General features: G+C 49.5%; 2 protein-coding genes across 6 annotated transcripts; one reads left to right on the top strand and one right to left on the bottom strand.

Moving 5' to 3' along the window:
• On the top strand, positions 1-3,749 carry MRPS11 (mitochondrial ribosomal protein S11). The gene is made up of 6 exons (XM_015639239.3): positions 1-97; positions 251-361; positions 598-687; positions 1,399-1,528; positions 2,885-2,950; positions 3,383-3,749. The coding sequence occupies exons 1-6, from the start codon at positions 51-53 to the stop codon at positions 3,488-3,490; spliced, it is 552 nt and encodes a 183-aa protein (XP_015494725.1). The 5' UTR covers positions 1-50; the 3' UTR covers positions 3,491-3,749.
• Positions 2,952-25,362, bottom strand: DET1 (DET1 partner of COP1 E3 ubiquitin ligase). Of its 5 annotated transcripts, XM_033516939.1 has the most exons (8): positions 25,073-25,362; positions 23,499-24,607; positions 20,227-20,417; positions 18,417-18,608; positions 13,863-14,664; positions 5,401-13,619; positions 4,335-4,412; positions 2,952-4,247 (listed from the first exon to the last, which is right to left on the bottom strand). In XM_033516939.1, exons 2-5 carry the CDS (start codon positions 24,579-24,581, stop codon positions 14,475-14,477), a joined length of 1,656 nt encoding a protein of 551 aa, XP_033372830.1. In that variant the 5' UTR covers positions 24,582-24,607; positions 25,073-25,362; the 3' UTR covers positions 2,952-4,247; positions 4,335-4,412; positions 5,401-13,619; positions 13,863-14,474. The 5 variants fall into 5 exon arrangements, with proteins under 5 accessions (XP_033372830.1, XP_033372828.1, XP_033372829.1 ...); XM_033516937.1 differs by having other exon boundaries at positions 5,401-14,664; XM_033516938.1 differs by having other exon boundaries at positions 13,523-14,664.
• Positions 25,363-27,821: the final 2,459 nt, after the last annotated feature.

Genomic DNA, 27,821 nt, shown 5'->3' with positions numbered 1-27,821 from the left:
CCGTCGTGCTCCGCGCCCGCCGCTCCCCGCCGCGGGTCGGAGCCGCCGCCATGAACGCGGCCCTGGCGGTCGCCGGGCAACGCGTGCTGGGCTGGGGGTGAGCGGAGAGGGCGGGATGGGCTGTGGGGAGCGGGGGGACAGCGAGGGGACGGCGGGGAGGGCTCCCCTCGCTGCGGGGTGGCCGCTGGGGCCTCTGTCGCTAGAGCCGACCCCCTCGCCCCCCGCGCTCACCGGCCGCTGTCTCCCTCAGGGGCCGCGCCGCCGCCCTGTGCCGCGGGCTCCGCACCGGCCCCCCGAGGCTGCGGGACGTGGCGGGGGCGGCTGCCAAGGAGACGGAGGAGCAGAGCGCGACCGAGCAGAGGTGAGAGCCGAGGCCAGGCCGCGCCGGGAGGCCGCTGCCATCTGCCGCTTGCTGCGAGGTTTTATCGCCTTCGGTGGGTTTTCAGCCGAGGGAGGGGAGGGAGCCACTTCACTCAATCAGAAACTCAGCTTGTGTTTTTCGGAGGCTTGATCCCTTCTTTCTTTATTTCCCGATTTGAAATGAAACTTCGTAATATTTAAAGAGCGAGGCCTGATAACTCTTGTTTTGCTCCTCAGCTCTTTAATCCTGCAGAGGAACTCCATGAGATGGGATGGCAAGGTTTATGAAGAGGTCCCGATAGCTCACATCAAAGCAACTTACAACAAGTAAGCAAATGAGCTGCTCCATTCCTGCTCTCGTATGAAATGAAAGCTTAGAACCCGGGGTTTGGTCTGTCATCATTTTGATCTAAAGGCTCAAAGAAAGGCAGCCAGGGGAGCGGTGTTCATGGCTGTGAAAATTATACTGATTTAAACCTCTGTTCAGGGAGCATAACTGTCCTTGGAGTGTCTTAAAAGCAATGAGATTGTTTTTATGCATTTTGATTACATTCTGATATGAATAATCAGATGCTGATAGTTTTAACAGCAGGTTACTTATAGCCCACTGCTCTAGCACTGTTTCTGTACATGTGTTGAAAGAATTATCCTGTTCTTCGTGAGAGACAGTCATGTTTCATCAATGATTCCTCCTGTGATATGGTATGCTTAAGGCTCTTCCAAGTTCTAGAAGTGTTTTGTGCACTTTTTTTTCTCAATAGAAGATATAAAATGCAGTGAGAGGTAGTTGTGAAAGGGCCGAGTGGGATCTGAGGTGTACTTAAATAAAGCACACCCTCTCCAGAAAGGTTCTGCCTGGGTCTGTAAGATGACCAGAGAGTCCCTGCTGGGTGGTCTCTGCAGTGGGTTTAAGTGGGATACTTTGGAAGGGAGACAGAAGCCCTGCAGTCAGCTACGCCTGTAAGGTGAGTGAGAAACTGGAGAATAAAGATCTGTTCCAGTTTGCTTCTTCTTCCCTTTTCCCCTGTCCTTCTGCAGCACCCACATCCAGGTGGTCAGCTTTGACAACCAGCCATTTTCCCGCACATCCTGCGGCACAGAAGGCTTCCAGAACGCCAAGAAGGGCACTGCCATCGCAGCACAGACCGCAGCCATGGCAGCGGCAGTGGTGAGTCCCCAGCCGTGATTCCCACCTCCAGAGGGGAGCACTGACTGCCTGCCCCCATACCTGGGCACAGGCCTGGCTCGCAGGCAGCCCTCCAGAGCTGCTCTTTGATGCTGGAGGAGCGTCCCAAGTTTCATTTGCACACAAAGTGTGTTTGAAAGAACTGTTAGAAATGCCCCGAGCGTGAGCTGAGCTGTGCAGGTTGTGATTGGAAATGTGTGATTGTAACTCTGAGCCTGTCCTTTCCTAACGCTGGTCTGCACAGCCTCCTCTTTTCCTAAGTAATGAACATTTCTCAGTCATTTGGGGAATGTAGCCCCTGAATCAGCAGCAGTTCAACTTTTGCACCAAAGGGGACTGAGAAGTAGCTGTAGTTACTGTCTGGATATTTCATACCTACACTGCTACAGAACTGAGCTCCAGCCAGCAGTTCCAGTCAGAGAAAGTGATGTTCTTGCACCTGTAGTTTCCAGCTGCATATGGTTTATTGTAACTCTAGAAAAAGCCATGTGGGCGTCCAGGTGGAAGAGATGAAGCTGGCTGTGTCACAGTCCTCATTACAGCAGAATGAGGCAAGGTTAAACTGAAAATCCTTATCCTAAATTAGGTGGAACTCACTCCAGCCTTTAATGCCAGAGGAGTTGGGTACCACTGCTGGCCAACAGCTTATTGTGGTTGCCTCAGAGGGATATAAGAACATCTTCACTATTAATCTGTGCTAGTTGGAGCCTGATAATAGCTGCGTAGCTGTGCTTGGACAGATTTATTCTGTCACTGTTGAAGTAGTTAGTACGTTAATTGAACCAGAACACAATGAGAAAGAGAGCCAGAGGAGTTCCCTCCACGTGGTGGCAGCAGGGCTGTGCTGTACAGCAGTTCTTCATTTCCAATTTGCAAGCCCCTAGAATTTTTGCACTGAAGGTGCGGACTCCTGCACAGCAAATCTAAAGCTTGCCTGCTCTTCTCATTTACCCTCCAGAAAGAATCCACTGCTCACAGGGGAGAAGTCACCACATTAGAGAAAACAGCTTAGAGTTAGTCCTTGTTAGTCCCTTGCCACTTTGGTCATGTATCCATGGATATGTCCTTTTCTGCTCTGGCTTTAGGTCACAGATAGTTTGATTTGAGAGCTTTCCCTGTGTGCAGAGCTGACAGTCTAGCACAGAAGTTCTCTGGAACTGCCATGGCCATACCCCAGCTTCCTTCGCTCTTAGTGTCTGCAGTAATCCCCATATATGTCTTCTAAATCTGTTACTACTTAGTCTCTATTTTTACTTAAATACTATTATGAAAATGAAAGACACCAGGGGAGCCAGAGTTTATGTCAGAGAGAACACTAACCAGTTGTTCTTTTCACAGAAAGCACGTGGAAAGGGTGTATTGCACGTGAGAGTGATGGTGAAAGGACTGGGACCAGGACGCAAAGTAGGTGTCGGAGTTTCTTTTCCATACTTTATTTTCTCAGCTATCATGCATGTTTTCTAAACTCAGGCTGGTCTCACTTGGTTTTTCTGAAGTTGATAAAAAGGATTCCTCACCGAAGTGCCCAGTAAAGAATTTTCAGAGTCATTAGAATTTTAGAGTAATACCATTTTGTAGCTAGAATAAAAGTTGTATTTGGCACTTCTTATGGTTAAAGTAGGAAAATCAGTGGGAATGTTCAAGAAAAGACTAGAACAGTTAAGTTTAAACTTGGTTTTCTGATATGAATTACTTATTTTTAAGAATTACAAAATGAAAAGCATTGGAACATTGGAAGTTGGTTTTCAGATGGAGGACAAAACAGTTTTGCCCTGAATTTTTTCCCTTCTCCGCTGTTCTGTGTGTTGATAACTGTCACCTGCTGTCTCGTTGCAGGCTGCCATCAAGGGGCTGACGATGGGAGGTTTGGAGGTCATCTCCATCACCGACAACAGCCCGGTCCCCCACAACGGCTGCCGCCCACGGAAAGCCAGGAGAGTGTGAGGGGCAGAGCAAGGGACACACAGCTTTCAACATCAGTTCATCAGGGACTGAGTTGAGTGTTGCTTCTGTGACAGATACTGCAAGGCCACTCTCCCTGGAAATACTTGTTAAGGGAAGCTTGGAGAGACCATGCTGAGCCTTAAAAATGCAGGAGGTAGAAGCTGCTGGTGAAAGCAGGAATCTGTGTATTCCCTTAGTGGGAAGCCTCTTGTCTACAAAGTTTGTTGATTAAAATGTTGGTCTTTTGACAGCCACTCCAGCTGTGTTTGCAGAAGTATTTTGGCTTATTATTGCCTTTCGACTGCTCTCTTCCTCTTACCACCATATGTGGCTCTTGTCTAGCCCTCCATGCCATTAGTGCCCTTGTCAGGCAGAAGGAGAGCCTGAGATCTCGATCTCCTTGTAGTCATTTGTAGTAAACAACTGCACGGGGTCAGGTCATTTTCCTTCCCTCTTTGTCTCACTGTTCACATTGGGAAACAAGGCATGGGGTAACTCTTTCCTTCCCCCTGGCTCACAGAGCTACGTGTGCTCTCTGAGATGCAGCTCTCCCTGTTGACAGAGCACCAGCCTGGATCCATTCCTGGCAAAGATCTGTTGCAGTGCTTTGTTTCACCCAGGCTGTACTGACCTGCCACTGCTCTTGGCAAAGGAAAGCACCGCTCTTTCTAAAGGGGCTGCTGGGATCGTGCCAGGTTTGATGCTTGCAGTCTCTTTTGCCCTGCCTTGTGCGCCACAAACTGGATTTTCCAGGGTCCTGGGGAAAGCAGGCAGGGGTTAGTAGGCCCAAGGAATAATGAAATGCTGCCAAGGAGATACAAAGCACTTAAATCTTGAACCGTACCTCTGTGTATCCACAAGCAGCAGGAGCTTGTTGTGGGTCTGTGATGTATTATCGCTGTCCCAGCTCCATCCAGAATTCCTGCCAAGGAAATATGTCAGGAGCATTAAACAGGGAAGGTAACAGCAGTAACTGACTTCAGGATTGATTTCCTGGATGGCAGAGGCACAGTGCCTAGCAAAGGGCATCTCATTGGAATCCCTGCTGCCAGAGAAGCCCTGGCCCTATACAACGTGCTCTGGGCAAGTATTTCACCTGTAAACATGGTGTATTTTAGAGCAGCCAGCAGTTCTATTGCAAATGCAGAATCTTCCTTTCTATTATTTCTCATTCTGTCATTCCTCTGTAGTTTCTTAAATTGCATAGTTAACTATTTTCTTCCTCGTTAGAGAAAGGGTACCATAGCAACAAAGCAGTGAACCTCCTTCATGGGGCTGAATGGCATACAGCAGGTTTTGAAAGAAATCACTCTGCTTAGAAAAGCCTGTTGAGTTACATTTGACAGGAGAAAACAAGATTCAGACAAAACTACTTTTCTGAATTTGAAGGGAGGGTAGGTGATCTTAAAGGAAGTTCCTTGAGCTGTCACAGATTTGACAGTGAGGAAGAGAGGCTCTTCCATAGAAGTTTGACACACTAGAAGAGTTCCCCCCTCACTCCAGAAATACAGCTGCACTAGGGACTTAGTAAGTCTTCTTAGGAAGAAGATAGCAGGTCAGCCATAAACTGCCAGGATGAACTTTCTGAGTATGCAGGCAGCTGGCTGGGGAAGGGGTGGGTGATGAGCTTACAGCGAGGCTGGGCTGGTCTCTGTGCCCAGCACAGCAACCAACCTGACAAAGGAGGGGCACCAGGCTGTGCTGGCAGGTTTGTCTAACAAACAAAACTGAACACCGCTGTTCTGTATTACAGCCTGTTCATTGCATCAATGCAGAGGTGCCCACGTCACATGAAGATGGTAGAACAAATTGAAAAGTAAGATTGTGAAGAGATCTGTGGTCCTGGAATTCAGGAAAGAGTATGTGGGTGAATCGAGTCAGAAAACAACAAGAATTAATCTTCATCTTACCCATATGTAAAAGCAAGGCTGTGTCCTCTGTAAAGGCCACTCCTTAACACTCTTGTTTTCTGGGTGTTCATGAAGGTTTCAGAAGTCTGGCAGTGCATCACCACTTCTTGTACAGTGAGAAGTTTTATGTCCCTCCCTGCCCTGCCTATTTCTGGTAGCTACCCCTACCCCTACTTCTTCCTTTGACAGTCCTGTAACACCCTCCATGCTGGACAGAAGAGGGTGACACTGTTCTCCATGGCTCAGTGGCTGGGATCTGTACACAATGATGCAAATCTTCCAGACCCCCAGCTCCCTGTACTCCGAGCTCCTCGACACAGTACTTAACTTCTACAGCTTTTTACTGAGATCACATTTTCCATCCACCTTGGCCTGATAGAGTGCTCCCAAAACCACGTCCTAGCTTAGTGCACAGTCTGAGCTGTTTATCCTGCAGCACATGCCAGGGCTCCGGGGCAGTCAGTGAGGTGAGGGAGCACGGCTGCACAAAGAGAGGGCTCGGGTGCTCCTTCCTGCACACACTACAGTGGAAGAAGGCTTGAAACTATTGTGGTTCATGTTGCAGGGAATTAAGAGACACCAATAGTGCTTAACGATTTCCTTACCCTTTAAATGAAACTATTAATTAAAGGCCTGGTTTTAGTCAGCCGCTGGTGTTTACGAGTTCTAATTGCTTTTCTTGGCGTCTGGGTGGAAAGCTGTTTTCTGCTGGCTTGCATTCCTCCTGAGCAGCAATTACTTTATTTGTCAGTAGTATGGCCACAGCATTAGCACTCTCATTAGGGTCATATCCTCTCCCTCTGGGCTTCCCTATTGCTCTTGGACATTTTTCTCTCCATTCCCTCCTAACTTTTGATTCCCCACACTCAACAATGACTTTTTCTGTGAAACAATCTCAGAAATTGCTGCTGGCTGCAAAGCTTCATCCTGGTTCAATCCTGGCCTTTCCTGGGATTTTGCCTTCTGTTCTAAATAAATGGTCACGTGGACCTCTCTCCATTGTATCCCTGTAAATCCCTCTGTAAAACACAGAACAGTCTCCTGACTTACAGATAAAATGCTGCCTCAGGTCTGTTTACCCCTTACTGAGTGCCACACTACCTTGGGGAGTTAGACTAACTCGGTTACCCTTCCCTTGGACAGGGATGGCACCTGGTGGCCTGGAAAAATAGCCCTCAGCCATCTCCCTAATAGTGTATTATTCTGCAAAGAGGAATTACTTCCCTATCCCTAGCAACAAGCCTACCCAGAGCTGCAGCTTTATCTGCTGAATTGGTGATTTACTATTTCTTCCATGAGCATCTCAGTGACAAGAGTCAGGCAGCCAATTTGGATTCCTTTGTGAGATTCAATTAAAGCGTTAAGTGATGTCAGTGTCCTTTAACAGCTGACTGTACACACAAGCAGCCAGGGAGAAGGGGACAGACCCTGCAGTGCTAATAAACTGGAGCAGCAGGGGTGGCTTACAGCAGCCCAGCTGCAGCTGTTAAAGACATCTGTGCAGGTTTTGCTGGCTTTCCCTCTGGTGTGGGAATACCTGGCTCGAGATGTGCACAAAGCAGGTCACTGAGTAGGTGTTTATAACCCTAAAGCACTCCCAGGAGTGTTGAAGAAGTAACAGTTCAAATCAGGTTATGTTTTTGCACTCAGACTTCGGCCGATAATCACGGTGCTGCTTTCATGCCTGGCATCCCCACCTAGCCCCTCTTCCCCTCCAACCTCAGCCCATGACCTCTCAAACCAAAAAGAGATGAAGGGCCCTCAGATTGTTTTTGTGCTTTCCCAATGCTCTCCTCTCCCTGAAGAGGCATTAATGGGTACTCCATGGCAGTAGGAGCTGCTCAGAGATTTTACTAATGAACAGCCTAAGAGCATCCAAGTCCCCACACTGATGGTGGAGCGGGGCTGCATGGTGCTCTTGGGGAGATGTAGAGGGGAGCCAAGCCTCGATGCTATTTTGTTTTTTTGAAACCACTCACACTTCCTCTTCTGAGTTCTCCAAGCTTCCCCTGCACTAGTGCCACTTGGCAAAGTCCTCTAATTTCTCCAGAGTCCATAACCCTCCTCATATACCCATATCTACTGAGAGTGGAGGCTGTGCACCTGGACCCAAACATCTCAGAGCCCTAAAAGCCATTGCTTGGGGGAGCTGCTTCCAGCAGCAACCTCACCACTTGTTTTTCTAAAAAAAAAAGTAAGCAGAAGGGAGAAAGGATTGAGCACAAGAGGCTCCTCTGCACTGCAGCAGGCCAGCCTTGCCACCCACAAAAATAAAACTTGGGGCCCCAGGCAAGAGAATGATGTATTTCACCCACCAGTCTCCCATGCTCTGCCCCTTCTGCAGGTCCCAAGGTGAGGTGAAATAGGACTCATGTCTTCATGCACCAGAGATGCAGGCACACAACTTGCTCTCTTAATTGCCAGCCAGGCTCTCACACAGCCCCTTGGCAAGATCTGGGAGCTGCCTTTCATTTTGTTCCTGCCAAATCCACAGAAATAGCAATTTCCTGAGCTGCCAGGGTCATACTGACCAAGACATGCAAATTACTTTAGACTGGCCAGCCCTGTGGACTTCTTAGTAAGGCTGATGGCTAGAAAGCAGCTTTCTCCAGCGCTGGGAGATGCTCTGGGACAATCTGTCCCTGGACACGGTTACAAACCAGCCCTGTTTACCAAAATCCATCCAAAGAAGAAGTGATGCTGGCTGGAGAGATCCCTGTCCAAGTGATCCTGCAGCCAAGATCACCAAAGGGCCAGTGTAAAACTGGAACAAACCCTTCTTGGCCACAAGCAGCTGCACAGCAGAGCTGCTCTCCCCAGCCTTTATCAGACCCAGCAGATCAGTACCAACATCACCTTCAAAGCTGAGCCCTCTGGGGAAGCAGCCGATGGGGGATTTAAGGGGTAGGAGGCAGGATGAGGAGAGATTAACTCGGACTTTGCTGCCCAAAGCCAGACAGGCTGCACTGCACAATCATGCTGTTGAGATGACATTTGTCTGTCCTATGTTACAGGAGACCCTGTTTAGCTGCCAGTTGCTCCTTCTTCCTTACAAAGAGGGATTTTACAAGCATTAAGTACTAACCAGTCAGAGGTGAACCAGTGACCTACCTACGCTGCTGCAGTATCAGCACAGATAATATGGACCTTACCCTGACTTCAGGACCAGCCCCCAAAAAATAGGGCAGCAGTAATGAAAATTATCCCTCACAGTCAGAGACAACGGAGCACGTGCTGGCTCTGCACGGGGGGCAATGCCAGTGTTTTGGGATGGGACAGTGCCAGTGGAAACCCACAGCAAGCTCGGGCCAAGGCTCCCTGCTGGTCACCACAGAGGTGCTGGTGCCCCTCACCTTTCCAAGCTCTCCACTTGAACCGCGTTCCCGAGCGGGCTGGCGGGCACAGCAAGGCCGTTTCCATGCGGATGGGCTGTTTCTCCCCGTTGCTGTGGTGACGGCACTGGGCGCCAGCAGGTCGGAGGCGGGAGGGCGAGGATCGTATCTCCCCAGAGCTCACCAAGGGCACTGGGTACATCTAATCCAGCACTGCTCCATTTTAGGCCTCCGAGGAGCATCGAGGAGCTATCAAATGACCAGCTCAGCGGCAGCGAGCAGGCACTCACAGGCATGTAGTGCTGCCCACTGCTCTTAACAACACCCTAAAATCACGTCCAGCAGCAGCCAGATGGCCCTGGCAGGGCTTCCCTGCCACCTGCCTGGTTCCTACCCCTCCAAACCCCTAAAGCAACTGGTCCCACACATCCCAGCTCCAGCACCCCAGGCTGGCAGGGCTCTGGCCCAGGGCAGGATGTCAGTGCTGCCAGCGCACCCTCACCTGCCCCATCCAAGGTAACCAGAAGGCGCTGCCCAGTCAGGCACTGGGACAGTGACAGTGTGCTCACCCACCCAACTTTCTGTCTTACACTTCTGCCTCCCTGCCTGATGCTGTTGCAACACACCTGGAAAGAGGAAGGACACTGGCAGAGGGAAGGATGAACTTGTGCAAGAGTAGCTTCCAAAGGGAACGATTCACTGCCAAAAACAGGGGCTTAGGAAGTCCTCTGGGCAAAGCCAGGGCTGTTCTGGACTACATTTGGCATTTTGCAAAGGCAGAGGAAAGAAGACAACCATGGAAAGTAGAAATAACACGTTCCTGGCTTTAAAAAGACTGAACTCAAACTAGTTTTGTCACCTCCAGAAAATAAACCCCTTCAAAGGCTCTAGTTCATACAGAGCAGGATGCAGCAAATGCTGGGGACTTGGTAGTGTTACCCAAGGGCTGTGGGCATCTATCAGCCATCCCATCACATTCCTCCATAACTGCCCTCAACCCATTAATCAAGTGAGTACCCACATGTTACCCAGATGCTGCAGCACAGCCCTTCGTGGCTAGAAACAAGGGCAACGTGTCTCTTTCCAGTTCTCCTCACATGCAGGATCACAGCAGTCGGCCACGAATTACCAGTTTCCAGATTGCTAGTTTAAAACTGCAGTATTTTTATGTCAAAACATCATTAAAGAAAAAAAAAACAAAACTGCCATTCAGTGTTTTTTCCACATCAGTATTTTTCTGAGAACTCATTTCCTTACACAGTAAGTACAGCTCTTCCCCAAGAGAAACAAAGTCAAATCAGACCTTGACCAGCAAACAGCTCTAGCAGGGGCTGGGGCTGCCTGAGCCAGCACCAGGGTGGCACTGCACTGCACAGCTCAGCCCACAGCCCCCACAGCCCTGGAGCAAGGAAAACAATAAAAAAATAAAAAGCCAGTTCACCATTCCCTCCTCCTGAGAAGTATTTGGCCAGAAAAGCTTTTACAACCATGTAACAATACAGGGCAGCACAAGATTCAGGCACATCAATGACACAGACTCTGGAAGTCACATAGCAAGGATGAAGTAAAGCCACAAAATCCTGTCCCGTTGTCCACAGGACATCCATTTGCTCTGCAGTGTGCACCTATCTGATAAAGGCTCACAGGACAACAGCTGTGAGAGGGCCACATGTCTCATTGCTATCCCTTTACCACCTCTCTGCCCACAGCCCTGAGAGACCCTTGCAGGAAAAGCTGGCAGAAAAGCAGCAAGACAGATCATAAAGAAGAAAAACAGACTTCTTAAAGCATCAGAAATCAGATTCTTCTAGCTGTGTCAAAATGACCAAGGGAAGAGCTTAATAGATGCAACACCTGAGCTAAAGGAAGGTCCTGCCAGTACTCACAGGCAGTTAAATCAAGGCCAGCCATGAGCACCGTAGGGTTAATTGATAGCAGTCTTTAGTAGGGACACATCTTAAACGTATCCATATGTTTGACTCTAGTGGGATTTCTGTGCCTTGCTGTCTAATGTCTTTTATATAAGAAATAATGCAACTGTCTTGCTTCCACTACTTTTTTTTTCTTAAAGCAAAGGCAGCACAAGAAGTAACAAAAAGATGGGATTTTGCTGCCAGTCAAACACAGTTTACAGCTCAAGCATCTCCTTGTCACTTAGTGCCTATCTGAAAAGCCACGGGCTCAAGAGCTTTCTGATGTGCTCAAGGTCTGCACAGGAAAGTATCTGAGAAATGAGGAAAGGTTCAAAGGAAAATCACTTTCATGCTCAAGATGCAGATGGTTAGAGGGACTAACACAAACAGGGATGCTGTAGAGTTCTCAGCCAGACTGTTCTGCACAGAGGCAGGGAGCAGCACATGGAAAATCTGAGTGCCTCAGCCCAACCTAAAATCAATGGACAGGCTGCTCTCCCAAGGAAGGTGTGTTCAGCTCTGTGCTGGTTTTGGCTGGGGCAGTTACAAGGGATGGAGCCCTGCTTTCTGGAGATGGCTGAACACCTGCCATGTGAAGTGGGAATTAATTCCTTGTTTTGCTTTGCTTCCATGTGGTTTTGCTTTAGCCATTAAGCAGTGTTTATCTCAACCCACAAGTCTTCTCACTTTTACTCTCCTGATTCCCTCCCCAGTTCCTCCCATTGGTGAGGGAGGGAGCAAGTGGCTCTGTGGGGCTGAGTTGCCAGCTGGGGTTAAGCCACAAGCAGCTTTCATCCTTTGATTGTGCAGAAAATGACCAAAAGGTTAGATAAATACTGTAAATGGAATAAACAAAGAGTCCCTGACTACAAGCTGGGCTAGTAATATACAAAGGGAAAAATGTAACCAAGAATTCCTCTCCTGGCAGCATTAATTCATGTAGACAATAACTTGAGAAATCTGCAGGAACTACAGAAATGCCTCAGGTGGGAACATTCTTAAGCACACTTATACTCCAAGTGCCAGGAAGAGGCAGCAAGCTCCCATGTGATATATCTGCACAATCCAAGGCACACCCCTGCCATCTCTTCTTAGTGAAGAAATTCCCATCTATACCATTCAGATTTTTGGAAGACAAAGACAATAAATCAGACTATTAAAGCAAATTCTGTTTATTCTGTTTTCATCTTGTGTTGCTAACAAATCTTTACCCTAACTAGGAAAAATATCAGGTAGAAAATATCTCCCCTTTTCTCCCACCCTCCCCACCACACTTATTGTTTCTTAAATAAAAGCATCAAAATTTCAAGCATGAGACTTTTCTTTCCATACATTTCTGTAATAAAATTAACTCTGTTGTTGATATAAAATGCAGCAGCCAAGACCAGAGGATCTGCTATGCTACTCCAAGGCAATTAGTACCCAGTATGATCAGTTTGTCTGCAAACATAGTAAGAAAATACTTAGCACTTATCCAGCACTTTTTATCCATGAATCTCAAAGTGTTTTACAAAAGCTGAAAATATGTTTTTGGCCTCATTTATGGAGAAGAAAACACCAGCTGGAGAAGGAAGATATTTGCCCCCAGCCTCAGAATTTAATAGCAGAGCTAAGAACAGATCTTTTTCTCAGCCCCAAGTCCAACAATCCATGCCACACTCTCAGCTTCACACAGAGCAGCCTGAATTTGGCAAAAGCTCCTACTACAGAAATGCAGAAGTTTATATTTTTACTGCTGAAAAAAGAGTCTCAATGGAGATCTGAAAGCTAATTTAGTAAGTGCTGACTTCCTGAGGCTGTGACACCAAGGAGTAAACACAGTCTCATATGGAGCTGCTGGAAGCTTGGGGGGGAAAAAAAAGTCTCATATTGAAGTGTGAACAGCTGTGAGAGAGGTGCAGAGGGAGGTAAATCCATGATCTGCAGTGTGCAAATGATTCTCCACTTGGAGCTTTAATTGAATGTTTGAGGAACAGATCACAGGATAAAACCCTAAAACCTTGACAAATAGTGTTATTAGATGAGAGGATCCTGCAGTTAAAGCACTTGACACCTCCTCTGTTAGCAGTCTCCTGACCCGTTGGCACTCCTGACAGACCTGAGGCACCAACAGTGCAAACACCAGGAAAAGAGCAGTGAAATGCAATGTCTTCCCTAGAAATAGGTTTAGAAAGGCCAGGAGAGAAGTACAGTGAGGCAGAGAGCAAAGGCTGATCCAAGGACCCCAGGACACCCTTAATTTTGAGGTCCACTGCTCATACCATGAGCAGGCACCACCACCCACAGAGCTCCTCTCCAGTGCATCACCAGCAAAATGAACGCATGACTCCAGCACTCCTCTTCACAGCCACGTGGCCACAACACATCGCCCACAGCTCATTTTGGTCCAATCAAGACACCCACAGGGTCCTTTAATGGAGAGGGTCTCCTGTGTATTAGCACCAATTTTCTATTGCCCCCACTGTGCCTCCTAAAGGAATGGGACAAGAACAGGCTCCAGCTTTTGATGGAGCACATTGTGATGCTGGGATGGTTGTGCTGCCTGGCAGCAGTCATAAACCAGCCCTCATGTAAAAACCCCTAAATGCTGGCCTACAATCAAAAACTCCATTTTTAAGAGAGAAGGGCAGGCCAGCATCCTCACCAGCCCACAGTGGCAGGTAATTACACCCAGGAGCTTAAATTATCAGCAGCACAAACACTGCCATGTTCCAGCCAACACTGACACACTGGCCAGCTGTGCTCTGAAGCCTGGAAACAGCATCTGGGTTCTCACAGAGAACAGAGTATCAAACAGACAGAGGTAAGCAACCTAAGTCAACAAGTTCATCTCCAAACTGCCCACCCACAGCAGTGAACATGAATTCAGGTCCTCACCCTTCTTCCTGGGCAAATCCTACTAATTTTCCACACTGGTACTCCAACACACAGGAGAGTGCCAGCAGCTGGGTCTCCCTCTTCTCAGCAGCAGAACCTGCAGATGGCCATGAGGATTAACCACCATGCTACAGAAAAGTCCTTCTTACATGACCAAGGAGCTGCTGTTGCCCCCCACACCCTTCCCAGACATCCATCCCCCTCCTGCACCCACCTCCTCGTGCACTACAGACACAACCAGCTGCCCTGGCCTGCTGGATGAACACCAACTCTCACTTAGGAGCTTTTACAATACTAAGGCACAAAGATTAAGTGACTTGCATAAGAGTCAGGAACATACCTCATGTCTCTCAACTGTAGTGATTTCTCACACCTTTTTTTTCCTGACCTCTTGCATATTAAAATGACGTGAGTAGATTGTGTGGATGAGAGCAGGATCTCATTTCCCTAGCAATTCTGAAGATACAAACAGGAGTAGCTGTGTCCAAACCCTCCCCTTGGCTCCCATCCCTTCCCTCTGTGACAGGTCATTTGTCCAACAAGGTAGGAGAGCACCAGTGCAGAAGGGAGCGCTCCACAAGTGTGATGCAAAGCTCCATCTGTGCCCTCTTAAGACCCACAGCAGGACAGAAAACAGCCATGCCTCTGGGAAACCAGGACAGGAACCTCAGCTATGCTGTGTTCATCAACAGGAACAGGGAAGGACAGCAGCACTTAATGCAGGGGGATCTCTGCAGTACAAACAGGCTCAGGAGAATCATCCACCCCCCGTAACTGGGGTGGATCAGCCTTCCCCAGCTGAGGCTGAGGGCACTCGAGATGCCACTGGTAGGAGCTCCCAGGTGAGGCTTCTTTCCACGAGCGATGGTTTGGTTTTCCAGAAGACACGAGTGTCTGGCTTTGGTGCAGCTGTGGCAGAGGCCCAGAGCCAAGGAGACAGCCCCAGGTGCCTCTAGGTGCAGCTGTGCCTCATGTGGAAGTTCACCACGTACTCGGCGTTCGTGCGCTGCACCGAGATGGCGAAGGGCTCGAAGGGGTGGAAGGTGAAGGCGACCAGGCGCCGCACTGTGTGATTGATGGGGCGCCCCAGGAGTCCCGCCTGGATCTCAAACTTCAGCAGGCCAGAATCACGAGCGTAAAATCTGAAAGGAAGAGAAAGTCAATTATGGCTGTTCCTGACTATTGACTTTGCCATCTGGGCTCTTTGCACACAGAGATGAGTGCCTCGTTTGAGCTCTGGTGCTCCCTGAGCGGCAGAAGGTCCTTAGCTGGGTGTCTGGCTCTTGGCTTTGCAGGAAAGTCCCTCTCAGGGCAGTTGTTTTCCACTGTCTAGAAAAGCACCACTTTATTTTATCATTAGCAATGAGAGAACTCTGCTTGTCACATTGATGGACAGGGCTGACTTCACAAGAGGGATTCAGTTTCGTTCAGACCCCACCTGTGCTGGCCCTCCATCCTCTCTTAATGCAAGCTGCTCCCCTTGATCCCTAAGGCAGATATACTGTACAGAACAGAGCTCCTCTCCCTTAGCAATGGCCTTCACTGAGAGGGTCAGGCCACCCTTTCCTCCCCCTGGTACTGCCAGGGGAGGCTTTACACTGCTGTCCTTGCACCTGCTACCTCCCTGCTCAATCAAGGAAGTCGATCCAAATCCTGCTCAAGGTTGCCACGTTGTACTGTACAGTTCAATTCCTTTTAGATTGCCACCAAGAAAACATTAATGAAATAGGCTGTGCAGGAGATTATTGAATCCTGATAAATTGGATTCAATATCCACAGCAAGGACAGAGGTCAAGGAAAACCTTATGACCTTCTGTTTGACACACCTGCCTGTGGGTCAAGCTCATGTGCATCTCCAAACAGGTGAGCTCTGGAATACAGCTCCAGCACAGAGGGAACATTTTCAGGGGGATGAGACAAACAGCACTGAAGAGACAGGTGAGTCCCAGGAAGCTCTTTGCTTCTTGAGCCTCCCCTGCACACTCAGTGTAGCTGACATAAGCCCAAGTAACAGCACTGTCCTCTGCTGCTGTCACAACACAGGACTCTCTGCAAGGATCCCACCCTCCCCGAGACCTTGGAGAAGGCTTCTGAGATGTAGTGGTAGAGGTTTCTGGATGGGGTACCTTCACCAAGTAGCTGGGCTCTAACTCAAGTCCTCACCCTGAAGTTGTCTCTGTTGGTTAGACCATTTTCATTAGAGTTCTTCCAGCTTTGGGCACAGAATTGCCATTATGCCTCCCAGCTGTTTTCTTTTCTACCAACACTTAGTGCATGCGGGTATTTTGCATTTTCCTCTGATTTTAACTCCAAGAATGCTTTTAATGTCGGAGCACATCTCCCCCCTGCCAGCAATACGATGCACTCAGCTCTCAGCCTGGAAGAATGAATGATGACAGATACCAGCGATGCTGTTTCAGGAGCAGACATACTCCACATTTTAACAACACAGCCTATTGAGAACCTCATGTTCTTCCTGGAGGGCCACTCTCCTCTCCCTTCCTCTGAATCAAAGTGCCAGCCAGCCCTGCCTGAAAATTGCACACAAGAACCCAGCAAGAGAGTCACAATCTTGGTATTTGGCTTTTCAAAAAGCCCTTTCCCTCCTACACAAAGGCTGAGTATGCAGAGGGTCATTCTTTAAATAAAGCACAGTCTCCCATCTGTTCCTCTCTCCCCCAATTCACAACAATTTACTACTCAAGATGAAGCTCCCTGTAATCTTAAAGATGTGCTCAGTTTGGTATTTTTAAAGGTATTTTTAAAAGTGCTCTGCAATCAGAGGCCATTTCCATGGGCTCTCATTCTGGGGATAAATTAGGCACTGCAATATAAAATTGTATGTCAACAGAAACAGCAAGACCAGCCTTTTCAAACCGTAGGAAAATCAAAGATTTATCTGCAGACTAATTCCTTGGTTAAATGGCTCCTTATTAGCCATATAGATGGATTTTAGAGACCCCCTGCTATAGGTAGAGCTGTGTTAGAGCCTCTTCCCTCAAGTGCCATCATTTCACCCACTGAACGTATCTTCAAGCCTCCTGAAAAGAGACTGGAATGTGGTGGTGATGGGGAACCTAAAGTCCTTTCCACCTGACAGCAAACAACCACTGGTCTCTTAAGTAGGCAGAATTGAACCTTCTGGGATGCAGAAAAACACTAAGGGTTAAAAGAACAGAGAGCACAGAAATATTAAATTGATGTGGAAAAGGTCTGGAAGCCTTCCTAGCTCACACATCGTGTGCCAGGAAACTGCACACAGATTATAACACCCTTAACTACTGAAGGGTTTTCCATTCCAGACAATTACAGGACTTACAGATTCCATACTCCCTCATTTCCAAGCCCTCTAACCCCAACAGGCAGCTGGCATTATTTTATTAATCCCTTTGTTTTGCATGTGAGAACCACAGCAGCACTGTTTCAGCTACTGAATGGTTAAGGTTAGCGCCTCATCTTCTGCTTACTTTCCAAAAACCAGGAGCCCCACTGCTCCTAGGCTCTATTCAAGTCCTAATTGACTCTGCACAGCTTTGAGCTTTAAAAGCTCTGGCTCCGAAACGCTGGTTCGCTCAGGGGAGGGAGGGAAGGTGGCACTTGGCTTTGTTTACTACAAAGACTCCACCGCAGCAAATGACTGCGGTTCTGCTGCCTTTTGTCCGCGGGAGCCGGGCGCAGGTTGGAGCTGGCAGACAACTGCCACCCTGCAAGTTTTCCCAACGTCAAGCATGACAAGGGGGAAAAGGGCAGGCTTTCTTTACAGATAACATGGAAGCTGGAGATCAAACCAAATCATACAGGCAGAAGAATCAATTAAATATACATAATTTGGGAATTGAGAGCGCAGGAATAATCAGAAGTTCCCCGCCACCTGAGTCGGGGCCAGGGGAGATATGAAACCACTTTTTGAGAATGCATTGATGAAAATAAAGTTGGGAAGCCATCCAGAATGATCTCCCTAGGCTGCCTGAGCCCCCAACATGTGTGCAGTCACTAAACAAAGCACTCAGGCACTGAAGGCTCTCTTTGTTTGCAGAGCATAGGTTTGCTTCTGCAGTACTACGAGCAGAAAGACTATTCTGCCTGGATAACTCGGGCTCTTTGAGCCTTTCAAGCTGGAGATGTTGGATTTTTAACCACTACCTCTTGCAGCCATGGCTGCAGCCAACAAAAACAAATAAACAGTCCTGATGTTTCATCAAGACGCATTGCAAACCTCCTCATTCTCAAGCTCAGATTTACTCCCTTTGCCAGCACTGGAGACTCAGACAGCAGAGGCACAGAATGGCCCTGACACCTGGCTAAAATTCCTACAGATAGAAATTTCTTACAGATTACAGAGAGAAGGGAATATGGAAAGGAGTACAGCTCCCAGGGTGAGAACAGTAAACAAGGAAAGTCTGAAAACAGCTCAGTCAATACCACAAGCTTTCTGAGTAACACCTAGCCCAGATACTATTTTATTCACAAGACAAACCAGACAATTCTTGCCAACTAAACCCACATGCTCAGAGAGGATCCTTCCAGCACAGGAAAGCAGACATCAGAGCTGTATCACTCTGCAACCCAAACACAACGGCAGCACTGCAAGAAGAGGAGGAGAAACAAGACCATTCATATGGAAAAGGCTGAGGCTTCACCACCCGAACCTTCCCCAGAGCAGAGCAGCTCAGCAAGAAAACATGAAGAGCCCTCCCACACATTCACATTACTGTAAAGGAGAGAGGCCAAGTTTTGTGGGACTGCTGAAATAAATCTCCTGGTGAAAGGATTTCCTAAGAGAAAGCCTTCCATCTACTCCCTATCCTGCACACTTGCTGTCACATGGCAGAGGCAATTTACAGTGACTCCTTGCACTCTCTCCTCACATACAGCCCACTGTCCCATCCCATACCTTATGGGGTGATCACCACAGGTCTTGGGCCGCTCCATGACTGACACCCACTTGTCATCGTAGCTGAAAAGGGACAGGTCGAGGTAGGGGCTGCCGCTGTAGGACTGGGCGCTGATGGGGAGCTGCCCCAGCAGCCGCCGCACGGCCTCCGTGTGCCCTCCGTACTTGGCGTTCACAATTGTGTCTTTGAACCTGCAGCAAACCAAGAGACACCTTTTGTTCACAAAGACCACAGGTGAACAGCACATCTTAAATAAACTAACCAGGAAAACTGACAGGGAAAGAAAACAGCTTCAGTGTAAGAACTAAAACAACTCATTTCCAAAGATGTATCACGGTGATTCAAGCATCAACCAGTTCTGCTGTCCTTTACGTCCTCCCTCATCATTACTGTCTCACTCAGAATGTCCAGAGCGACAGAAAGAGAAGAATGTGCCTACCCATAAGGTCTGGACCCCACTGCTCTGCAGTACAGGAAATGAACAGGATCAGAAACAGGGAGAGATGGATTAGCAGTTTATCAGTCAATCCAAGCTTTACCATGAAGCCTGGAAACAGCATGAGCAAAAGCCAGGGGGCTTTCACAGTAACAGTTGAGACCTTAATATTGACTTGACAATCCTCCTCTCTCCAACCATTGTCTTAAATGCATAAAGGGAGAAACCTTAGATGAAGAACCTTGATGAGAAACATAAAGCACTCCAGAAACTACAGTGAACTTAAAGTTCTTCCTGGTGGAGAGATTAACACAGGCTGGATTTCTCTTTCCAAGTAAAATTTGAAACTTTACATGTGCAAGAACAGTCAGATCAGCTGCAGGGACGTCATACAGTAAGGAGGGTAAACACTCAGCCAGAAGCCAGCTCACTGTGGACTATGATCTATGGTACTTTGCTGTGGAAGTCACAACACTCTTGTTACAGGCCCTTGTAGCAAGGGGATGAAAAGACTCTCCTTTCTACTTTAACAAAAGGCAGGAGTTGTTCTTCATGAGTCTTCAGTGAGTTCTCTCATTCTCTCTCCCATTAAGCATTATGGATTTCCTGACAGGATGCTCTAGAAAGTTACAGACATAGACAACTTCGTCACACTTATGTGACATCAGCCTAAAGTCAACAGAAGCTTGATGCCCATAAGTGGATGCCAAGTACTTTGGATGATGAGAAACAACTCACTGAAAGAACAAAACACCCTGAGTCACAATAAAATTTTCCTAGAGAAATAACACACTCTGCCTCATTAAAACCACATCTGACTGTTAAAGCATATTCTAGAAACCCAGGTTATTTTGGTGTTTTGCTCAGCTTTCACAACAGATCTAAGCAGATGAGTTTGCTTTCTCCTAGTACAGTGATGAGAACCACGAGCTGGTGAGTGATGTTGAGGAAATGCTACAGAACACAGTTTGGTACACACTAAATTCAGAGAATATCACTCGGCAAAGTACACCCAACTGGATCATGCCAGCATCTTGACAAATCATAAAAGCTACTGGGCAGTAATCTTTAATAACCTCCAACAGAGTTTCTGCTCAAGGAGAGTCGGAAACATCTTTCCCTCAAAATTCCTTTCCTTTCTTCTAAGCAGCAGTTTGCAACTGCTTTGTTCCTTCATCTAACAAGGTAAATGCTGCAGCATTTAAAATCAGATGCATCAGGCTGCAAGATGAACCATATACAGTCCTGACCCTTGCACCACCTGCCAAAGGGGACCAAAGGAGTTTTCTCAGGGTTGGTATTTGATACTGGCCTTCAGCAGACGGGGGTGAGCGTGTGTCTATATGGAATAAAGCATGCTCCAAATGGCTCACCGGCGCTGGATCTGCCTCGCAAAGTTGTTGCTGGAAGCTGAGCAGGGGAACTGGACAGCCTCACTGTGCAGGGTGGCATTCCTGAAGAGGTCACAGAAGTTCTCAAACAGCTCCAGCAGCTCATCAGATGTGTTCTCAAACACAGCAATGACCTCCGTGGTCACCATGTTGTACACGACGAAGAACGATGGCTGGGGAGAGAGGCAGAGGTTACCCGGGAGAGCACAGCTGGGGAAGCTGTCCCTTCCTTCTCCCCACATCACACCACAGGCCCTATCCAAGTTCCTCCACAGCACAGGAGAATCCTACATCCTCACTCTAATCTCTTCTATTGAAATGCCTCAACACATACCAAATTATCCACCTCTCAGCAGCGATTATTTAAGAAAACTTAATGGGCTTCCAATTTTTCAACCTCAACTGTAGATGCAACTGTACTGTTTTCTCTTCTTTGTCCTCCACTAAATCCAAAACACTCACTCAAGTGCCAAATTTAATTTTCATTCCTGCTGACAAAATGACTTCAGATCCAGTGCTAGCTGACCTTAAACTATTTTTACCTCTGCATAGATATATTATTTTCTTCCCCTCTTTAATATCTGCATCACACAGAGACGAGGCTTTTTAGTGTACTGTGCACTACATCATTGCCCACAAAAAGCTGTGCCCTCCAGGTACCCTGCCAACACAGAAATGAAAATCTGAAATATATTAATGACTTTTTCTTAATGCTGACATTCTTGTTCAAGATGGTCCTTGTATCATGCTGTGGATTGGCAGTGGCAATCAATCCTGGCAAGAAATTGGGAAAAAAGATGCCATTGTGTCAGGACAGCTACATCAAAGGGAGATGACATTCCCATCCCATTGGGAAGGGCATATTTAATTCTTGGTCATTAAAAGTAGCTTTCATTAAAGACAGGAGTGCTGGCACCCCAAAGTAAACCTGTCCCCACTTCAAAGGGAACTAATTCCTGTGGTATAGGCATGTATCTGATTAAATCTTCTGCCAATAGAGGCAATTCCTAAATGCTCCAACTCCTGCTCCCAAACAATTCTCAGGGATGACGGCAGGCACTCTGCCCACCTCACCCACCTGCAAATATCACAAGGTTTGTTTGTTTTACAGCCCCAAAATAAACTGTGATAATACAATCCAGCCCCCACATGTCCAAAGGAAGCACTCTAGATAAGGTTACTCACTGGACTACTGCCTGAGGAAAGGGAAGCCCTTCTGAAATAAAGGGTTGGAGCAGAGAGAAAATAAGAGAAGACAGCAGAAGGAGAAACTATTTAAATCACTGAAGATTGCAGGGAGTATCCTCCAACTTTAAATAAAAAAAATTCCTTTGCCAGGTTAACACTGAGACACATCTACAGGATGTCCCTGAGCAGGGAAACCCTTGCTGCTTTTGCAGCACCTGTAACACCACCAAAACATCATCACATCATGGAAGGCAGCAGCTGAGTGCCACAAAAATCACACAGCAATGCTGTCAAGCCCATCAGCACAAGCCTACAACAGCAACAAACCCTAAGCTACCTATGCAGAGCATAGATCTGAGATCTCATAGATCTCTTAAAGATCTCAAAGGATACGCTGCAGACCCAGACAAAAAACACAATCCACAGCCATGAACACCAACTCCTCAACCTTCTTGGTAGAGAAGTCAGAGGGGAGAGAGAAGCCTGAAATTGGATGAAACCTCATGTTCCTTATCTGACAGACTGAAGAGAAATGGGACCTGTAGTTATTTTGAGAGCCAAGTTTTATTCAGGAAGTCCTGACACAACGCCTACCTTCAGACAGGTCTGTGGAGACTGCTCCACATCTGGAATTATCTTCTGGAAGAACTGAGAAATGAGATGCTTTTCCTCCAGCACAAAACCCAGTGCCCGAGGCACACTGCAAACAAACCACAAACTGCATCTTAAAGTAACCCTGGAGTGAAGAGAGTCGAGAGCTCCCTGCAGCAAACCAGGCACAAAAGCCCTACTAACCACAGCAGAGAGCAGAGCTGAGCCTGCCACAAACGTTTACATCAGGGTCAGGAGCTCATTCCAGGCACCAGCAACGAGCAGAACCCTGCAGGCCACTTTCACAGAGCCTTTATATTTCTGAGACAGACATTCAGCTTTACACCAATGGGGAAAATGGATTAGATAAAGCCGTACCTATTTTTCCCAAAGCAACTCCCCCAAACAAATGCCACAGAAGAGGAAAGTAAAACAAGACAAAACAGAGACATCTCCCAGGAAGAACTGGACAAAGGCAACAAGAGAAGAGCTACTGTCTATTTCTTTGAGGGCCTAAGTCCTGGATCTGGCAAATATGTGGGGAAGAGAAGTGCGTGAGAGAAAACAAACCTCTGGGGAACAATCAGACCTACATGCTGCATTGGAGATTTAGTACAAATTCTTGCTAAATAGTTTCAACAGAATAAAACCAAGCTGATTAAAAGAATAAAAATTAACTAAAAGAAAATCTCTTAGTTTCACAGGGCTCAAAACGTGACCAACCACTCTAAGAGCAGTAAAAAGAGATGATCAACATGCAGGGTTGTGAAACATCTGGAGGGACCCAGAACTGACTACATTTGCTCTAATTCCACTTCTTTAGTACTAAATTGAAAAGAGAAGCAATTGGCCCATTAGTCTGATCTAAAAGCTGCTACTCCAATTTGGAGAGATCATAAATACTACCTCTTACTGAAGCTTGAAAGACTAAGTATGTAGGCAGAACAGAAATGGTAATTGTACCAGGGAAAATGAAGACGATTATATTTGAAAAACATGCTTGAAGATACATGAGAAAAGAGAGAGACTACCTCTATAACTTAAATGGACTATATAAAGTATCAGCTGAAAATAAATTCAGCTGGGGATCTGGGGAGGGAAAGAGGACTGAACAGCATCTGTGAGCATGGGGAACAATCCCTGGAGAAAGGGACTTACATCAGATCTTTCTCATTGTGCAGGTGAGAAGGAAGGAAGCAATGAAATTAAAACAAAAGATACAATAGTTATCCAATATCAGAGACATCAAATGTTCACACAAGACTCAGGTACTGCAGATCCTAAACAATCTTTACAGGCTCCTTAAGGAACAGCTCACAGCACTGCAATGCTTTAGCACCGGTCCCAAAGCAACAAGCAGCCTCAAGAGGGAGGCAGTATCTGAGCCACCTGGTCTAGTGGACCCCTAGCAGGCCAGTTGGAATTAGGTGATATTTAAGGCCCCTTCCAACCCAAAGCATTCCATGATTCTATACCTGGGAAGGATCTGTCACCCGCAGTGTGACCACATCCTCACTTGTGTATTTGATAAACAGATGGTTCTCATCCAAGAGCTGCATCTTCCACATGCGGAGCTGCCTCAGCTGGTCAAAGTACTGGAAGAACCTTCTTTTTGCTATAGCACTTCCATCCTGCTCGGCCCTTCTCCACAGGTACACCAGCAGCCTGTGCTTCAGGGAGTTTATGAAGGGCTCTTTGTAAGGGTTGGCCATTCCTGTCTGAGTGTCCCGCTGCACCTCGGGGTACACGGCAGACAGCGTCAGGAGATCGTCCTCGTAGCAGAAGCGGCCGATGGTCCGCACGTCGATGAACGTCCCCTCGGGCGTCACCTGAAAGACGTGAATGGTCTGCTGCTGCACGGAGAGAATGGCCAGGATGTTCTTGTACAGGTACAGCCCCTGGTTGTGAGACAGGATGACTTTGTCGCACTTGAAGGTCCGCGTGTCGCACAGCCTGCCCGTGTGGAGGTCTATGATGTGCAGGGAGTAGTCCTCCAGCGGGGAGCGGGGGTTGGGGGTCACGGACTCGCTGTTGCGGTACACCTCGAAGAAGGGCGGGTGCGGCTCCTCGGGCAGGTACGCGGCCGAGCCCACGATCACGTAGCGGCAGTCGTCCGTGAACAGGCTGCACTCCCGGTTCAGGTGCTCCCCGTTGGAGGCCACGTTGGTGATGTGCAGCAGCACGAAGAAGCGCTCAAAGAGCCGCCCCCGGATGTTGACTGACCTCTGGTCGTTGCCGTTGGCCAGGATCTCCCCCTCGTAGCCCTGCAGGAGGTCCTCGGCCGCCTGGCAGCCCTGGTACTCGTAGATCTCCAGCGAGGTCTGGTCGGAGGAGAAGGCGATGAAGTAGCGGCCGTCGGGGGAGAACTTGCGCAGGAAGCAGGGCGGCTTCTCCACGTTGACCACGGTGAAGTTGGGGAAGACATTCTGGTGGAAGACTCGGACTTGGTGCCAGTGGGTGCCGGCCTTGCCCGAGCTGATGCGGCGGCGCTCCAGGCGGTGGATGACGTTCTGGTTCTGGATGCGCCGGGGCCTGATGGTGGGGGCCTCATGGTCCATGGTCAGAGCTCTACTTCATCTTCATCCTGCGGGGAGAGCACACATGCCCTGGGACCGGGGTGGAATTCAGGGTGCAGGGAACCTGCTCACATGGACCCACAACACCCCAGGGTGCTGGCTAAAGGGGGCAGAAGAAGTGGGGAAAATAACAAGGGAGGACACGGGGAGCAGGTGGAGAGACTGGGAGGAAGAACTCAGTGGGATGCACCAGGAAAACAAGGGCAGTCCAGAGACGCATCCAGAGCAGTCTTGCCTGCTGAACAGAGACAGCGGGGCCCCAGGAGGGTAAGCAGGGAGCCAGGAAGTGGGGCAGGCACAGGTGGACACCAAAGGAATAAAGGGAGCCTCCATACACGGGGAAGGGAGTGCAGGAAGCCAGGGATAAATGCAGACCTGACAAGCAGCAGGCACAGGGTACAGCCTGGAAATAACGGAGAGAGCTGAGGGCGAGGGAGCACAGGAGGGATCGCCTGCAATGTATCCGGGCCCACCTGCCGAGAGGGAAACGAAGAGCTCCGCTCCCCCGGGCTAAGGAGGGACTGAGCTCCAGGGAAGCCCGGGGACAGCTGAGGGCCCGCCCGCCAAAGGTATCGGGGAGCCCAGATACTCTCCCGCTGGCCCGAGGGGTGAAGGGACACGGGGCACCGGGGGCCGCAGTGGTCTCCGCGCCGCTTTAGGACCGGGGAGGGGTCGCGGCCGCGCTGATCGCTGGGGCCGCGCCGGGTCCCGTTCCTGCCATGGCCGCCGCCATCTTTCCGCCACGGCACAGCGGCGCGAGGGCGGCACCGCACTTCCGCTTCCGGCCGCCGGAGCAGCGAGACGGGGCCGGACGGGCCAGACCGCCCACAACGGCCTAGCGCGCCCCCTGGCGGCGGGGAGAACCCCCGCACCGCCCCGCGCCCATCCCGGATCCCGAGCACCCCCTCTGCACCCCAGAACCCGCCCTGCACCCATCCTGTACCCACCCTAGGCCCGTCCTGCACCCCTCTTCCACCCCAGCCATCTCATCCCAGCATGCTCTGCAAACCCCATCCAGCCATCCCCAAGTTCCCTACAGTAACCCTCACCTCCTCCCTGCACCTGACCGCCCCCTGAACCCCTCCCTGCCTGCAGCATCCCAGGCTCCTCCATCCCCAGGAAGGGTCTGGCATGGCCCCATCACTCCCTGCACCCCCTGTACCCCGAGTCCCAGCACGAGGACTCGGCAGGGGCCACCCCACCTCCCTCCAGCATTTTGGGGTACACCCCAACACCAACAGCAGAGATTGGGGTCACCCCCGGGCACCTCTTTGGCCTTTACAAGGAGTTTGAAAGCCTTTTGCTCGCCTTGGCTTTTAGCAGCACCCCCTCCCTCCCCGTGCATTAGCGTCGAGGGCAGCTCTGAGGGGCACTTCTCCTTCAAAGGGAGGGAAGGAGGAATGTCAGGGGGCCCTTGAGATCCATTTGCTGGCCTCTTGCCGAGGCTGAGCCGACACACCGGCTCTTGGAGCCACTCCACCGGCAGGCGTGGGAGCTGGGAGCGGGGGCGCAGGGCAGGATGCTCAGACCGGGGTGCTGGAGAGCCCACGGGGCGTTCCCAATGCCTGCGGGGCAGGTGGAACCACAGGGATGCGACAGCAGCACCCAGCCAGTGTCATCTGGATGGAAGGGGGATGCTCCTGCTGCCCCAAAGCTCACATCGCTGAATCCCCAGGGATCCTTCATGTGTTTTGTGGGATGCTTTAGGGTCCCACTAGCAGTGGGACAGAGTAGGACCCCACTGCCCCGGGGGCAATGTGTGGCCCCAGGTGCCTTCTTGTGGGGATGGGGGATGTCAGCCTGCCTGGTATCCCTGAGCAGCAGGCAAGGGATCCTGGGGGACCCTCTGGATGACCCCACTGCCACCCCACTGTTCCCTGTTCCCATCTCCCAGTGGTTTCGTGCCCAGCAGCCTTACCCTGTCCCTTCCCGCTCTCCCACTGCCTGCCCAGTGCGGAAGGCGTGATGACAAGACTAAAATGAATGGCCCCGGCATCCCTCTTTGTCTCTCTGCCTCCTGCCTAATTAATTGGGATCCACCTTAATAGGATCAAGCTAAATACCGAAGAACATCCAAGCACACAGCAGCTGGCATGAAAACAACTGGCCTGGCACACAGGCACCACCAAAAGGCAGCTCACCGGACAAAGGAGCCGCTACTACAGCAGCAATTGGTGCTCCCAGAGCAAAGAACTTCATCCCAGCAACCTGCTCACAGCTGGGCAGGGGTCAGAAGACCCTCACTGGGGCGGTTCCAGCCACTGGCAGGGGTTTGAATCTTGTGCAGTAAATCTCAGCGCAGGCACAAGGCTGGGGACAAATTTAGTCCGGGTTTATCTTGGCCTGGGGGTAGGCAGGAGATGTGGGGTCACAGTGCCAGACCCCCAGGTGGTTGCTGAGGGCTCAGGACTCCTGGGACATTTCCCACCTCCCACAGCATTCTGTGCCGCCCCTTGTGGTCCAGAACAGGGGTCACATGGCTGTCCCCATCCTCATGTGCTGGGACACAGGTGGGGTGTCCCTCTGCACTTCCCTGGCCAGAGGAACAGGGCAAGCCCAGCCTGACGCCCAGAGCTCTGATCCTGGGGCTGGCATGGATGCTGCTGGTGGCTTGAGGGTTACTGGTACTCATATGGGTATTCCTGGGGCTGGCCCAGGGGGCTGCAGGGCTCCTCCAGCATTGCAGAGTCACTGTGGGTCCATGGCTTTGGATGCCACTGGCTGGTTTTGGTGGAAGTCCCTTCAGCAGTGTGCCAAGGAAAGAGATGCTCCCTGCCTTTGTGCCATCACCAGCCTCACCAGCGCCCTGCCAGTGCCACATCCACCTCCAGCTGGTTTCTCCAGAGCCAGCTGATGGGTTAAAAAAAGAAGAAAAGAATATAATGCAGCTCATTTGGGCTGCTTTGGATGTTTTTTTCCTGTTCCTGAAGCAAGGACCCTTCTGCTGTTGTTGCTTTGGCTGTTTATCAAGAGCTTCCCAGCCCTGGATCCCGCGGCTGCTTTCCCAGGATTGGAGAGGGCGTGTGAGGAGAACAGCGCTGGGGATGTCACAGGGGTGGGCTGCTCCCATCCTGGCTGCCCCCAGCCAGATACAACCCCCAGCACAAAATTCCTGTGGGAAAATATGTTCCATCTCCTCACAGGGATGCTTGTGGAAGAAGAAAACACTCCAGGTCCTGAGCCAACCACCTCTCATGGCCACTGGGCTTGGTGGCTGCCGAC

The sequence above is a fragment of the Parus major genome, chromosome 10 (assembly GCF_001522545.3).
Source record: "Parus major isolate Abel chromosome 10, Parus_major1.1, whole genome shotgun sequence".
NCBI classification, from domain to species: domain Eukaryota; kingdom Metazoa; phylum Chordata; class Aves; order Passeriformes; family Paridae; genus Parus; species Parus major.
Note: the sequence above shows the minus strand (reverse complement) of the source record. Positions and strands in the feature narration are given on the sequence as shown.

Coding starts and splice junctions, on each gene's coding strand:
- MRPS11 (XM_015639239.3), top strand. CDS start 51: ATGAACGCGGCCCTGGCGGTCGCCGGGCAACGCGTGCTGGGCTGGGG. Junction 1,529..2,884: donor CAGCCATGGCAGCGGCAGTG/GTGAGTCCCCAG, acceptor TTCTTTTCACAG/AAAGCACGTGGAAAGGGTGT. Junction 2,951..3,382: donor GACTGGGACCAGGACGCAAA/GTAGGTGTCGGA, acceptor GTCTCGTTGCAG/GCTGCCATCAAGGGGCTGAC.
- DET1 (XM_033516937.1), bottom strand. CDS start 24,581: ATGGACCATGAGGCCCCCACCATCAGGCCCCGGCGCATCCAGAACCAG. Junction 18,609..20,226: donor GCGAGGCAGATCCAGCGCCG/GTGAGCCATTTG, acceptor GGTTTGCTGCAG/GTTCAAAGACACAATTGTGA. Junction 14,665..18,416: donor TGTGGTGATCACCCCATAAG/GTATGGGATGGG, acceptor TCTTCCTTTCAG/ATTTTACGCTCGTGATTCTG.